Source organism: Bombina bombina, chromosome 1 (genome assembly GCF_027579735.1).
Source record: "Bombina bombina isolate aBomBom1 chromosome 1, aBomBom1.pri, whole genome shotgun sequence".
Lineage (NCBI taxonomy): Eukaryota > Metazoa > Chordata > Amphibia > Anura > Bombinatoridae > Bombina > Bombina bombina.
In genome coordinates this window covers 963,673,633-963,690,075 of record NC_069499.1, presented here as the reverse complement: position 1 = coordinate 963,690,075, position 16,443 = coordinate 963,673,633, and the positions used below count along the sequence as shown (strand labels likewise).

General features: G+C 38.4%; 1 protein-coding gene and 1 long non-coding RNA gene across 2 annotated transcripts in view; one reads left to right on the top strand and one right to left on the bottom strand.

Annotated features, from left to right (window-relative positions):
• CDH26 (cadherin 26) overlaps positions 1-16,443 on the bottom strand; it is a 238,884-nt gene that overhangs the window by 91,653 nt on the left and 130,788 nt on the right. Inside the window, exon 6 of the mRNA XM_053705610.1 lies at positions 6,360-6,526. Coding sequence (XP_053561585.1) covers positions 6,360-6,526 — 167 coding nt within the window. The remainder of the gene's footprint in view (positions 1-6,359; positions 6,527-16,443) is intronic.
• LOC128652738 (uncharacterized) overlaps positions 1-16,443 on the top strand; it is a 56,648-nt gene that overhangs the window by 21,377 nt on the left and 18,828 nt on the right. The window lies entirely within an intron of this gene.

Genomic DNA, 16,443 nt, shown 5'->3' with positions numbered 1-16,443 from the left:
ACATAGAAGATGCGGCTTGGATGAAGATGTTTGCCGGTCTGGATCGACTCTTCTGCCCGGATAGGATGAAGACTTCTGCCCGAAGATGGAATTCTTTAGCCGCCGCTTGGATCAAGACTTCAGCCGGAGGATGGACGTCACTCTTCAGCCCCCGCTTAGGCTTGGATGAACACTTCGGAGGCTCTTCTGGACCGATCGGGACCCGGTGTGGTGAAGACAAGGTAGGGAGATCTTCAGGGGCTTAGTGTTAGGTTTATTTAAGGGGGGTTTGGGTTAGATTAGGGGTATGTGGGTGGTGGGTTGTAATGTTGGGGGGGTATTATATGGGTTTTTTTACAGGCAAAAGAGCTGAATTCTTTGGGGCATGCCCCGCAAAGGGCCCTTTTAAGGGCTGGTAAGGTAAAAGAGCTTTTCTATTTTAATTTTCGAATAGGGTAGGGCATTTTTTTATTTTGGGGGTCTTTGTTATTTTATTAGGGGGCTTAGAGTAGGTGTAATTAGTTTAAAATTGTTGTAATATTTTTCTAATGTTTGTAAATATTTTTTTATTTTTTGTAACTTAGTTCTTTTTTATTTTTTGTACTTTAGTTAGTTTATTTAATTGTATTTATTTGTAGGTATTGTATTTAATTAATTTATTGATAGTGTAGTGTTAGGTTTAATTGTAGATAATTGTAGGTATTTTATTTAATTAATTTATTGATAGTGTAGTGTTAGGTTTAATTGTAACTTAGGTTAGGATTTATTTTACAGGTAATTTTGTAATTATTTTAACTAGGTAGCCATTAAATAGTTATTAACTATTTAATAGCTATTGTACCTGGTTAAAATAATTACAAAGTTGCCTGTAAAATAAATATTAATCCTTAAATAGCTACAATATAATTATTATTTATATTGTAGCTATATTAGGGTTTATTTTACAGGTAAGTATTTAGCTTTAAATAGGATTAATTTATTTAAGAAATAATTTATTTCGTTAGATTTAAATTATATTTAATTTAGGGGGGTGTTAGGGTTAGGGTTAGACTTAGCTTTAGGGGTTAATACATTTATTAGAGTAGCGGTGAGGTCCGGTCGGCAGATTAGGGGTTAATACTTGAAGTTAGGTGTCGGCGATGTTAGGGAGGGCAGATTAGGGGTTAATACTATTTATTATAGGGTTATTGAGGCGGGAGTGAGGCGGATTAGGGGTTAATACATTTATTAGAGTAGCGGTCGGCAGATTAGGGGTTAATAATTGTAGGTAGGTGGAGGCTACGTTGTGGGGGCAGATTAGGGGTTAATAATAATATGCAGGGGTCAGCGATAGCGGGGGTGGCAGATTAGGGGTTAATAAGTGTAAGGTTAGGGGTGTTTAGACTCGGGGTACATGTTAGGGTGTTAGGTGCAGACATAGAAACTGTTTCCCCATAGGAAACAATGGGGCTGCGTTAAGAGCTGAACGCTGCTTTTTTGCAGGTGTTAGGTTTTTTTTCAGCTCAAAATGCTCCATTGTTTTCTATGGGGGAATCGTGCACGAGCACGTTTTTTAAGCTGGCCGCGTCCGTAAGCACCGCTGGTATTGAGAGTTGCAGTGGCGGTAAATTATGCTCTACGCTCCCTTTTTGGAGCCTAACGCACTGAAAACGCAGCCATTCTGTGAACTCTAAATACCAGCGGTATTTAAAAGGTGCGGGGGAAAAAAAGCCAGCGTTAGCTACGCGGGTCGTTACCGACAAAACTCTAAATCTAGCCGTATAACTTCACACTTATTTCTTCAAAATGTATGCAATGAATATCATTTTATTTAGTGTTTAATGATGTTTCATTTTTGCAAAACAACTAAAACTACCACCATATGATTTAATATTTGTATTAATTTGCAACATAAAATTGTTTTGGGATATCGGAGAAGTTCAGATGATTCTGTAATTGTTAAAAGCAGAACACATGGTATCTGTGTAAGAGACCTGAATAAAGTGAGTAAATGACTTGATCTGCAAACAAACTAGATATAACTTACTTCTTGCATAGCATTATGCATTTACAGTTGTTCTACAAAGTTATATAAGAACATTACCCTAAACTTTAATTTTATTTGGGAAACGTGTTGAAGTTCACATGCACACATAGAATATCTGCATATGTTGCACATGCACTACTGAGGAATAAAAGCCATCACATACACATTTGATTGTGATTATCCTGTTTTAAAGGATCACTAAGAATTGGATAACTGACAAATACACAATAGCACTTTTAATTTGAAATGAGCAGTAGAATATTTTCTGGCAAATTTCAAAGTGAATCCAATTTTCCATTCCCCAGTATCATGTGACAGCCATCAGCCAATCACAAAATTCATATATGTATATACTGTGCACTTTTCTATAATGCTCAGCAGGCGTTGTGCACATAAAAAGAATGTACACGTTTTGACAATAAAGATATTTTGGATTTTTTTTTTTTTAAAGTGCATGCTTTATCTGAATCATGAAGCTTTAATTTTTACTTTAGTGGCCCTTTAAAGGGACACTCAAGTCAAAATTAAACTTTTATGATTCAGATAGAGCATGACATTTAAACAACTTTCCAATTTACTTCTATGAGCACAGTCTTTTTATATTTGCATGTTTTGAGTCACCAGCTCCTACTGAGCATGTGCAAGAATTCACAGAATATATGTACATGCATTTGTGATTGGCTGATAGCTGTCACATGATGCAGTGGGAGTGGAAATAGACATAAATTTGAAATGTGTCAGAAAAAAATCTACTAATCATTTTAAATTCAGACTAAGGGCTATTGCATTGTCTTGTTATCATGCATTTGTTTATTATGCATACTATAGTTAGTGGTCCTTTAAAGGGATATGAAACCCAATTTTTTTCTTGCACGATTCAGAAAGAGCATGGAATTTTTAACAACTTTCTAATTTACTTCTATTACCCAATTTTATTATTTCTCTTGGTATCTTTTGTTAAAAAGCAGGGACGTAAGCTCAGGAGTGTGCACGTGTCTGGAGCACTATATGGCAGCAATATTACAAGAATACTATCCATATGCAAGGGCACTAGACAGCAGCACTATTTCCTGTCATGTAGTGCTCCAGGCACCTACTTAGGTATCTCTTCAACAAAGAATAACAAGGAAACAAAGCAAATGTGATAATAGAAGTAAACTGAAAAGTTTTTAAAAATTATGTTCTGTCAGATTCACAAAAGGAGATTTTTGGTTTTCATACCCCTTTAAAGGGAAAGTGAACGCAAAAAATTGTATTGTTTATAAAGATAGATAATCCCTTTATTAGTATTACCCATTCCCCAGTTTTGCACAGATGGCCCCCTGATCACATGACTTTATCTAGTGACTTGCATTTAAGCCAATTAGTGCTGTGTTGTCCACGGGCTGAGCACAATGTTATCTATATGGCTCACATGAACTAGCCGTCTCCTGTTGTGAAAAGCTATTAAAAAGCATGTGATAAGAGGCTTGGAAATAGGCAGGAACTTAGAGGTGTAAATGTTATAAAGTTTATTAATATAACAATGTTAGTTGTGCAAAGCTGGGGAATGGGTAATAAAGGCGTTATCTATCTTTTTAAACAATAACAATTTTAGTGTTGACTGTCCCTTCAAGTGCATGGTATGCAATTTAGTGTCTCTGGGGGATTGCAGCAAGCAAGATTTAACTTTATTATGCTACTAAAGCTTAAAAAGCAAATCAAGTCTGCTAATTATATTTTGTACCTTATTTAAAGGGACATTAAAGAGCTAAAAGACAATACTCTGCTGTATTTTATTACAGCACTTTTGCTTACATATAACTATGGGGTTGATCTAAATCTGTTTGCTAATTATCAGTATCTTAACAGCTGTCAATGGGCTGGTTTTTATGTTGATACAATCACACTCAGCCATTTCCTTTTAATAAGCAGCACTTTTTTCATTATTGTTTCAGTGAAAAATGTCCCTATACTTAAAGGGACACTGAACCCAATTTTTTTGTGTGTGGGATTCAGATAGAGCATGACATTTTAAGCAACTTTCTAATTTACTCCTATTATCAAATTGTATTCATTCTCTTGGTATCTTTATTTGAAATGCAAGAATGTAAGTTTAGATGCCGGCCCATTTTTGGTGAACAACCTGGTTTGTTCTTGCTGATTGGTGGATAAATTCATCCACCAATAAAAAAAAAGTGCTGTCCAGAGTTCTAAACCAAAAAAACCCGTAGGTGCCTTCTTTTTCAAATAAAGATAGCAAGAGAATGAAGAAAAATTGATAATATGACTAAATTAGAAAGTTGTTTAAAATTGCAAGCTCTATCTGAATCACAAAAGAAAAAAAAAAAGTGTTCTGTGTCCCTTTAAATGTGCCAGCCCTGTTCTTTTCTGATTACAAACTAAATTCTCAATATTTAATGACATATTTACACGGCCATTTTTAAGTTATTGAATTTAATCCCTTGACAACACTTCTTGACTTATTATCGAGAACCTCAAAAGTTATCAAATGTAACATTGGTTTTGTGCCTGGAGAATACACAGTGACATTACCTGCCACCATATTGGATGACATTAGGAAAAAAAAAACAGATACAAAGGCTATTTTGAGCTTATGGGGTATTAACAGCAAAAGCATTTTGGGGTTGTGATCTCTGGAAAAACACACTAACAATACCGCTGAAGTTCAGTAATTGTTATCTACCAAAAAAAAAGTAAATCTGTGATCAACCGTATGTGTTTATCCTCTGCAAAAATAACTCCAGAGCAGCAAATCAATACTGGGAGCTAGCTAAAAACATCTATTGAGCCAATGACTAGATGTATATGTGTGCAGCTAACAATCAGCAGCTAGCTCTAAGGAATGTATTGCTGCTCCTGAGCCTACCTAGGTAGGCTTTTCAACAAAGGATACCAAGAAAACAAAGCAAATTTAAAGGGACAGTCTAGTATAAATTAAACTTTCATTATTCAGATAGGACTTTTAATTTTAATCAACTTTCCAATTTACTTTTATCATCAAATTTGCTTTTTTCTCTTGGTATTCTTAGTTTAAACTAAACATAGGTAGGCTCATATGCTCATTTCTAAGCCTTTGAGGGCTGCCTCTTATCACATGCTTTTTAAATCTCTTTTCAACACAAAGAGACAGAAAGTACATGTGGGTCATATAGATAACACTGTGTTCAGGCACAGGGGGTTATTTAACATTTAGCACAAAACAATGCTAAACTTAAGACAATAGATAATAAACAGTCACAGTCATGTGATCAGGGGGCTGGAAGAAGGTTCCTAGATACAAGGTAATCACAGAGGTAAAAATTATATTAATATAACTGTGTTGGTTATGCAAAACTGGGGAATGGGTAATAAAGGGATTATCTATTTTTTAAAACAATAACAGTTCTATGGTAGACTGTCCCTTTAAATGTTTCTTAAAATTGCATGCTCTGTCTGAGCCATGGAAGCCCAATTTTGATATCCAAGTCCCTTTAGATGGTTAAAATATTTAGCTAGGTAATTACTACAGAAAACTAGCAGTAAAGGGACAGTCAACTCCAAAATTTTTACTGTTTAAAAAGATAGATAATCCCTTTGTTACACATTCCCCATTTATGCACAGCCAACATGGTTATATTAATATACTTTTTACCTCTTTGATTACCTTGTATCTAAGCCTATTTTGACAGTCCCCCGATCACATGACTTTTTATTTATTATCTATTGACTTGCATTTTAGCCAATTAGTGCTGTGTTGTGCACAACTTCACGGGCGTGAGCATGTTATCTATATGGCTCACATGCACTAGCAGTCTCCTATTGTGAAAAGCAAATAAAAAAACATGTAATTAAGAGGCTGTCTGTAGTGGCTTAGAAACAGGCCGAGATTTAGAGGTTTAAATGTTATAAAGTATATGAATATAAAAATGTTGTTGTGCAAAGCTGGGCAATGGGTAGTAAAGGCGTTATCTATCTTTTTAAACTATAACAATTTTGGTGTTGACTGTCCCTTTAATAGAAGCTTTTATTTTGTTGCCTATTTTGTAATGTAATCAGTTTGTCCATTGTATAACACCCTCTATAAATGATATAAAATAATATGTTTTTCACCTTCATAAGTGTGTTATGTTAGGCCCTCATTTGTAATTTCTGCAAACTACAAACACAATATTTATAACATAATCTTAAGTCAAATTCACAATATATGTTTTTAGTTAATAACTGAATTATGCAAATCACACTAACTCAAAGCAATTTAGATCCTAGGCCTCACACTTAGCAGAATTTCAGAAGCTGGTGAATAACAGATATTACCCAAACTGAACTCATTTATCTCAAATAGTACATTTTTTTATAAATACAAAGATCATACCTCATATTTCAGACAACCATTTCCACGGATCAGTCCACTCTTGGAATCAACAGTAAATGAGACATCAGGAAGTGAGGGTATTTGGGAAACCACAGAATAGGTCACTTCAGAATTTGGAGTGTCCTCTAAATCTTTGTCCAATGCAATAACTTGAAAAACTGGGTTCTCTGGATAGTGGAGAAGTAAATTAAAAAATAATTACAGGGGCATTGCTTGTATTCACAGTTCATATGCATCACCACATTATGCTCAGTAAAAGCATGCAATAGCTTAAAGGGACAGGAAACCCCAAAATGTTGTTTCATGATTTGGATAGAGCATACCATTTCAATCAACTTTCCAATTTACTTCCATTATCAAATTTGCTTCATTCTCTTGTAATCCTTTGCTGAAGGAACAACATTGCACTACTGGTAGCAAGATGAACACACCTAGTCAGCCAATCACAAAAGACAAATGTGTGCAGGCACCAATTAGCAGCAGCTCCGACTAGTGTAGGAAATGTGAGTATTCTTTTTCAACAAGGGATACCAATAGAACAAAGTACATTTGAAAAGAGACGTGAACTTAAAAGTGTATTAAAATTACATGCTCTATCGGAATCATGCAAGTTTAATTTTGACTTTCCTATCCCTTTAAATAATAAACACTTTCTGAGGGAAAGTACCCAAAAAAGAAACAATACAAATATTACAAAATTTAATAGTGTACAACAAACACTGTGTAACAATTTGTAACAATATGTAATGAAGGATAAAGGATATAGTCAGTAAGTAGCAATATGTAGCAAAGAATATAATTCAAAGGATGTGTAACAAAGTATATAACTTGTAAGTAGCAATATGTTCCATAAAGGATATTCACAACATTGAATTATATCCTTTGTTACATATTGCTACTTATAGACTATAGGCTTGAATACAAGTGGTGCACAAAATAATCCTTGAGGGTATTTGGGAGCATTTGTGCCCCCTTTCCATTATGCTGGTATGACAAGTTGAGCAAAATCGCAATTTTGCTAGGGCAATCTTGATTTACGCGAGAATCCTTACTGCAATCTCAGAGCTGTGGTTAACTGTTTTCTAAAATTAAAAAGTTGCACAAAACACATAAAAAATACATTGCAAAGTACATATACACCCATATTAACACTGTCTTACAAATATTATTCGCAAAAAAATATTGCAAACAAAAGTTATAAGGGCTCAAAGATATGAGATCTTGGATGTTAGAAAAAAAAGCAGGCAAAGGGCTTTAACATTGAGATACATACATATACATGTCTAAATATAGATATGTATGTATATATATATATACAGTGTATATATATATATATATATATATATATATATATATATATATATATATATAGTAATACAAGTGTTAAAGGTGAAATACGGCAACAACAGTACTTAACTGGAGAGCCTAGACGCTGTTGTCCATACAGCGTTGAAAGCGGGCTGCACATCCGGGGATCCATCACTCGATGTGAAGAACACCTGTTCCGGCTGTCCGCTACGTATAAATATAGAAAAGAGGAAGGACTCCACACAGTCAAGTTGTTAATGTTAGTAAAGTAACGTCCCGTATCAATATGTTGAAGGCTAGGTTAAGACACTATGCACACAGCACTTTTGTAAAATTCAATAGAACAATTTTATTCAATACATAGTTAAAAGTCCAAACAGAAAACGAGCTCAAGCTCTCTCACTCACAGACAGTTGAAAGACAAGGGTAGCGGTGACTTTCTCAGTTAGCGCCAACCAGCGTGAAACACGTCAGATGACGTCACCGCTACCCTTGTCTTTCAACTGTCTGTGAGTGAGAGAGTTTGAGCTCGTTTTCTGTTTGGACTTTTAACTATGTATTGAATAAAATTGTTCTATTGAATTTTACAAAAGTGCTGTGTGCATAGTGTCTTAACCTAGCCTTCAACATATTGATACGGGACGTTACTTTACTAACATTAACAACTTGACTGTGTGGAGTTCTCTCTCTCTCTCTCTCTCTCTCTCTCTCTCTCTCTCTCTCTATACACACACACTGTATATATATATATATATATATATATATATATATATATATATATATATATATATATATATGTCTTTATATCCTTCATGACTTCTTCCCTCATGACTTCTCTTTAAACAATCTCTCACTGCTGGCACATTTCCGGATACATTCAAGCATGCGGTCCTAAAAAAAGTCCTCGCTTGACCCCTCCACGCCTTCTAACTATGGACCGGTCTCCTTACTTCCCTTTGCTTCAAAATTATTGGAACGACTAGTCTATAATCAGCTAACTCAATTTCTCACAACTAACTCCTTACTTGATCCACTACAATCTGGTTTCCACCCTAAACACTCAACAGAAAGTGCTCTTGCTAAAGTAACAAATGACCTGTTATCAGCTAAAGCAAAAGGCCACTACTCCTTACTAATTCTTCTTGACCTATGTGCTGCTTTTGACACAGTCGACCATCCTCTCCTCCTAAAAATACTACATTCATTTGGCATCCAAGACACAGCCCTCTACTGGTTTGCCTCATAGCTCTCAAACCGCTCTTTTTCAGTTTCCTTTAACAACATATCTTGTGATCCTATGCCTCTCTCAGTTGGAGTACCGCAAGGCTCTGTCTTGGGCCCCTTGCTTTTCTCTCTCTATACATCCTTCCTTGGAAAACTTATAGCCTCCTTTGGATTCCAGTACCACTTATATTCTGATGATACCAAAATCTTTCTTTCCTCTCCTGATATCTCTCCCTCTTTACTCAAACAGATTTCCAACTGCCTCTCAGCAATTTACTCTTGGATGTCTTCACACTACCTCCAACTCAATCTGTCCAAAACTGAGCTGCTTCCAGGGCCGGATTGGGCAGCCGGGATACCGGGAAAAATCCCAGTGGGCCGCCTGCCTGCAGCTCAGCTGGGCTGGGCTCAGCTGCTCAGGCTGGCTGGCTGCTGCTGCTATATATTAATCTGCATTGTGATTATATTTTTGCTTGCGTATAATTGCGTTGCAAATGGTTGCCGGTAATAATGAATAGTTTACACTGTCTGACATGTCATTTATTTTTCTGAATTCTGATCTTACACTTACTTACTTACTAAATAATAGTAAATTAACCCAACCGTTACCATACCAACCGCTGGCGCTAACTAATTACCGCAAGTAGCCATGGCCCATTCATTCTATTTATAATCTTCAATTTTTCTTCATTGCCATTTGCCAAATATTGAGGGAGCTCAGAGTGACTCAGAGACAGTGACTGACTGAGTCTGTGTCTGTAACTGTAACTGTCACTCACAGTCACAGGCTCAGTCTGTCTGTCACTCTCATCTCTCACAGTGTCAGTGAGGCGGCGCGGGGGCCGGCCAGAGTCGGACGGGCCACCACTGGGCTGGCCACTGGGCCAGGGAAGGAGGTCAGCAGACAGCAGGTCAGTGGGTCACACAGTCTCCAGTGACCAGTCTGAGTCAGGATCAGATCACAGATGATGCGGCGCAGGGCAGCGGCGGGCCGGGTCAGGTCAGGTGGGGCGGGCTGGTCGGCTTACGTGAGTGACGTCACTGTTGACACTGAGTGAGTAGAGTGTGTCTACTGTTTAACTTCTTCTCACACGTGCCCTGGGTCCGGGAGCGCCTGCGCATGCGTCAGCGAGCCGACTTGAGGAGTAAACTTACTTGCAGCAGGCCACGTGGGGTGACATGCGGAAGCAGGGACTAGACTGAGTCTGACGGCGGGTCACGGGCAGGGACAGTGCCAGACACTAGACAGTGCGTGGAGAGTTAGTCTGAGTGGACACACACAGACACAGACAGTTCAAAGTGAAGTCTCTGGAATCGATCGTCAACCTCAACCGTATGTACTACTAGTACTACTACTAGTATATTTTTTTAATAATTAAATGTGATTGGGAATGAATGATGTGAAGTTTGTGAACATGATATGGACAGTCAGTCAACAATGTGATATGAATGAATGATGATGTGTGTCTGACTGTCTGCGTGAACAACAGAACATGAACAACATGTTCAGTTTACTTACTAGTACTGTAGTCTGTACTGAACTAGTGTGTGCTGACCTGACGTGATATCATATGGCAGTTGCAGCAAGCACAGTGTGTGAGTGTCAGTTCTAAGTTCCTATTCTCACACCCAGGGAGTTAGTATAGCTACTATCTCCTCAGTTATATGAAATCTTATCTGTGTAAAATGTTTTTCTTTTCAGGCTGGAATAATTAATGTAAAAAAGACAAAACAACAAGTGTCTGTGTCAGTCATAGTGCAGTCACTGCTGAGCAAAATGGGGAAAAAATAAAAAATAACTTGCTCACCTCTGTTTATTGGCTGGTGCATGACACATGACCTGACACAGGATGTTGGGAATTGTAGTCAGCTAATTACTTTTTCTTACCACATCACACTCTAGCTGTAGTTCTCTTATAATACACAGTAGGATGCATGCAATATGTAATGTAGATCACATATTGTAGTTGATACTTGTGTATCACTGCACTTACTGAGAGTATTACTAAGATGAATATACTGTATTTTCTTGCTAAGCAAATAGTTTAGAGCACTAAAATATTACTAAATATAATACAGCAATCAAATATATGGTGTGTGTCGGTTTGTATGTGTATGTTTGTGTCTGCGTCTGTATGCAAGTGTATATAGTGTGTCTGAATGTATGCATGTGTATGTTGTGTGTCTGCAAGTATTTCATTTGTGTATAAACTGCCTGCTTAACTCAAAATATTTTTACTTTTTATTATTTATATATATATATATATATATATATATATACATACATATACATATATATATATATATATATATATATATATATATATATATATATATACACAGTATATATACAGGGAGTGCAGAATTATTAGGCAAGTTGTATTTTTGAGGATTAATTTTATTATTGAACAACAACCATGTTCTCAATGAACCCAAAAAACTCATTAATATCAAAGCTGAATAGTTTTGGAAGTAGTTTTTAGTTTGTTTTTAGTTATAGCTATTTTAGGGGGATATCTGTGTGTGCAGGTGACTATTACTGTGCATAATTATTAGGCAACTTAACAAAAAACAAATATATACCCATTTCAATTATTTATTTTTACCAGTGAAACCAATATAACATCTCAACATTCGCAAATATACATTTCTGACATTCAAAAACAAAACAAAAACAAATCAGTGACCAATATAGCCACCTTTCTTTGCAAGGACACTCAAAAGCCTGTTATCCATGGATTCTGTCAGTGTTTTGATCTGTTCACCATCAACATTGCGTGCAGCAGCAACCACAGCCTCCCAGACACTGTTCAGAGAGGTGTACTGTTTTCCCTCCTTGTAAATCTCACATTTGATGATGGACCACAGGTTCTCAATGGGGTTCAGATCAGGTGAACAAGGAGGCCATGTCATTAGATTTTCTTCTTTTATACCCTTTCTTGCCAGCCACGCTGTGGAGTACTTGGACGCGTGTGATGGAGCATTGTCCTGCATGAAAATCATGTTTTTCTTGAAGGATGCAGACTTCTTCCTGTACCACTGCTTGAAGAAGGTGTCTTCCAGAAACTGGCAGTAGGACTGGGAGTTGAGCTTGACTCCATCCTCAACCCGAAAAGGCCCCACAAGCTCATCTTTGATGATACCAGCCCAAACCAGTACTCCACCTCCACCTTGCTGGCGTCTGAGTCGGACTGGAGCTCTCTGACCTTTACCAATCCAGCCACGGGCCCATCCATCTGGCCCATCAAGACTCACTCTCATTTCATCAGTCCATAAAACCTTAGAAAAATCAGTCTTGAGATATTTCTTGGCCCAGTCTTGACGTTTCAGCTTGTGTGTCTTGTTCAGTGGTGGTCGTCTTTCAGCCTTTCTTACCTTGGCCATGTCTCTGAGTATTGCACACCTTGTGATGTTGCAGCTCTGAAATATGGCCAAACTGGTGGCAAGTGGCATCTTGGCAGCTGCACGCTTGACTTTTCTCAGTTCATGGGCAGTTATTTTGCGCCTTGGTTTTTCCACACGCTTCTTGCGACCCTGTTGACTATTTTGAATGAAACGCTTGATTTTCGATGATCACGCTCCAGAAGCTTTGTAATTTTAAGAGTGCTGCATCCCTCTGCAAGATATCTCACTATTTTTGACTTTTCTGAGCCTGTCAAGTCCTTCTCTTGACCCATTTTGCCAAAGGAAAGGAAGTTGCCTAATAATTATGCACACCTGATATAGGGTGTTGATGTCATTAGACCACACCCCTTCTCATTACAGAGATGCACATCACCTAATATGCTTAATTGGTAGTAGGCTTTCGAGCCTATACAGCTTGGAGTAAGACAACATGCATAAAGAGGATGATGTGGTCAAAATACTCATTTGCCTAATAATTCTGCACTCCCTGTATATATATATATATATATATATATAAATGGTATAGAATAATAATACATAAAACATATAATAAAATACATAGAACATATTTTGCTATGTACAGAACATTGGAATGTGAAATATTTACAGTAAATACATAGTTTAAACCTTTATTAAATATGAATATTGCATAAATATCCTTTTACATGTTTTCATCTACTTAATGGCAAAAGGCTCTAATGCACTTATATATTATTATTATCATTTATTTGTATAGCGCTGCCAAATTCCATAGTGTTGGGTACAGTAATAGGGGTATACAATGACAAAAATTTGTGATAAAATACAAAGCATAGCTCTGGGCCGCATTTAACTAATCTGACTGCATGATGAACTTGCACTAACAACAGCTGTTGCTCTAACCAACAACCTGCATGACACTTTACATGCTTGCTTAACAGTCTTTGGTGGGGCCTGTAGCAGTGCCATTCATGTCATTTCATCAAGAGTGGTTATTGATGTGTTATATTTCATGCATGTATAATTCGCTGTACATATCCATTGGATCCACTTTACAGTCCGCTTAGATCCCCTTTGGTAACCTGCCCAGCATTACTCCCCCTACAGGGGTGCTGTGTGCAGCTGGGTGTAGCGTGACTGTAGTGGAGCTATGAGGTATAACTTTGAAACGCTGTTTATATTACTGTGCCTACATACTTAAATATCCTCTATTCAGACTTGCTAAGAGATATCAATATTCAACCTTTTGGCCTTGCTTATAACCCTGATACGGTTCTATTATAGACTTAGCTCCTATATTTTTATGCTTACGAGCGGAGCTAATGACAGGGTTTATCTAGGCCTTGACCCTGTATATGGTCTACTATAAATGATTTTGCTGATGCTGTAATAGTGACCTATGCATGTACCTCTGACCGGTCAGGTTCAATTTTATTATTATTTTCAGTTTTGCTTTATTTATTTTCACTAGGTTCATGTATTTCACTAGTGCTTAAGTAAAAAATCTATTTATTTACAATTTCAAGTCTGTGTGTGCCTTTCTTGGAGTGGAGGGGGAAGCGCCGTCCTCAACCATACTTTGCTATCTCAACTTATTAGAGTGAGGTGAGCTGTATTCAAATAATAAAAGAGTGCTGAATTTCCCTGTCTTTGATTCAGGATTACATTCCTGAGGCTTTCTTCTTGGCCAACCCATACTACATTTTTTAAAGGGTCTGCACCACTATATCTTTAATGTAAGTGAGGCTATCTTGCCTGTAGATTTTAGTTATTTATACTATTACACAGTTCCAAATATTTATAATTAATGCAATTGCGTCCCCTTCACACTACTCTGTGTATATATATATATATATATATATATGAGTTGAAGGGAAAACCAGCTAGAGCATAGTTGGCTGGCTTGGAGGGGGCGTGGCTATGTTGGAAGGGCGTGGCTAGGTTGGAGGGGCGGGGTTAGGCTGGTCTATACAAATTTCCAGGGCTGGTCTGATTTCCCAGTCCAGCCCTGACTGCTTCCTAGTTCCCCCCTCTTCGAGACATCCAACACCTAACATTTCTCTGATGGTTGGAGACTCTACTCTCAACACCTCACCCCAGGTCTGCTGTCTTGGGGTCACACTAGACTCAGAGCTCACATTCAACCCACATATACAAGCACTAACCAAATCCTGCCGTTCACACCTACGCAACATTTCCAGAATTCGTCCCTTCCTTACTCAAAAAACTACAAAAATACTTATTCATTCCCTCATTTTGTCACGCATTGATTATTGCAATCTACTCCTAAATGACCTTCAGACACAAGGGATATGAATGCATATCAAGAGAATCCGGATAGCGAGAAGAGCTCAAAAGCCCCGACCAAGGAAGGAACCACCCCTAGCCAAAGTCCAACGCTCTAAGGAGCAAGGCTAGAAGTCTTATGAAGAAACTTCTTAAGGCCTCAGTACAACATAAGGGATACCTCAAGGTAAAAAAAAACCTCTAGCAGGGCTAGTCTCCCCATCACCTCCACATCAGCAGAGGACACAGGGAAGAAAAAAAGGCACTAAGCCTTCCCAGCTTTGGGAAACCCCAAGCTAAACAAAGTCCCCACAGGGATCAACCATCACCCGGAATACAGATCCCTAAAAGGAGATCCAACACACCCGGGACAAAGGAAGGAGACCCAAAGGTCTCCATTCAAACAGACAGTACACATCAAGAGTAAGACACGTCAAAAGAAAGAGCAGTATCTAGATACACTATAAAAAGTGTATGCGCACACCTGCAAGGTGCCAAAAGCTGCAACTGGTTTCAAACTGAAAACCCGCCTCATGCTAGACAGTCTAAAGTCTAATCTGATACAAGCTGTTGGATTAGGCCCACAAGGTAATCCAGAGCCCTGAAACTGAAGGCTAAACCGCTCAAAATGCGGCAACAGGGTTCTGATGATATCAGATGTCAGAGTGACGCAGCAGAAAAACTCCCCTAACCCGGTCACCTATGACTGAAGGCTATAAGGACTGAAATAATCCATCCTGCCTTACAGACCTACAGGTCCTCTCAAATGCTTAGTTGACCATGACAACCAATAAAAACCTGAGCACTCGGAACGTCTACCGTACCAGCCGAGCAGAACAGCGCCACGTGTCTGAAAAGCCACAAGACCAAATGAACCCAACAGGACCAGCCTGCACTTAGGGTCCTAACTGGTAAGCTGCCAAATTCAAAAATATATATACAAGGCAACCTGGAGGTTAGCGACAAAAAAGACATAGACCTACCCTTAGGACCAGCCAAACGGAGCCCTATCTTCCAAAAAAAGACTGGGAAAGAGCTCAGTCGAATGACAATCAGGAGATTACCTCATCCCCACATGTCTTATGAGGTGCACCATTTGAATTAGCAGACTTAAAATACCCATATCTGGTAACGATAGGGTCATTCAATAACTGAAAAACATGTCTGAGCAATACGCGAAGCGCGCAATCCTGTAATGAAAGGCACAACACTCAGCGAACTGTAGAGGCCCTCCCCAAGGCGGAAGGCCCAGGACAATAGGGTACGAGCACATTCTCAAAATAAACGTCTGGACTCTGCAGACGAACAATCACCAACATTATGTGGAAGCGAAAACATGCTGCAACCTCTGGGGGGAACACGCCACCCTGCATGGAGGAATCAGAAACTGGGTTACCCGCATGTGTAGAAGTATGAATTGGTAGGGAACTCGACTCTCGGAGGACAGGACCCCCAGAGGCGGATGGCTCAGCTGTCCCTTGATTCCCCGAGCCCGAGAAACCAGGCGCTCTAAAATGGCATACGGAACAAAACTGGTTGACATGTGTCAATGAGGCCAGTCCGGATTTGTCACCGGACACAGAATCTGAAATCAAAATAGTCTCAGTATCAGAATCCTCTGTAACTGAATCTGAAATTAGCACAGTCTCAGCATCATAATTCTCCATAACTGGTAGAGGATATATAAATATGGACTAAAGTAGTAAAATAAAAATGGCACCTGACACCCTCAATGGCTAGGGCACTCACCACCTCCTATGACCAGACCCCGCCGGACTAGAATATTTCCTTCACCACACGGTCGGGAATGCAGAAATGGAAAATGGAACGTAATCACGCCCGACACAAGGTGAACCGTACAGTCCAAAAAAGCACACCAAAC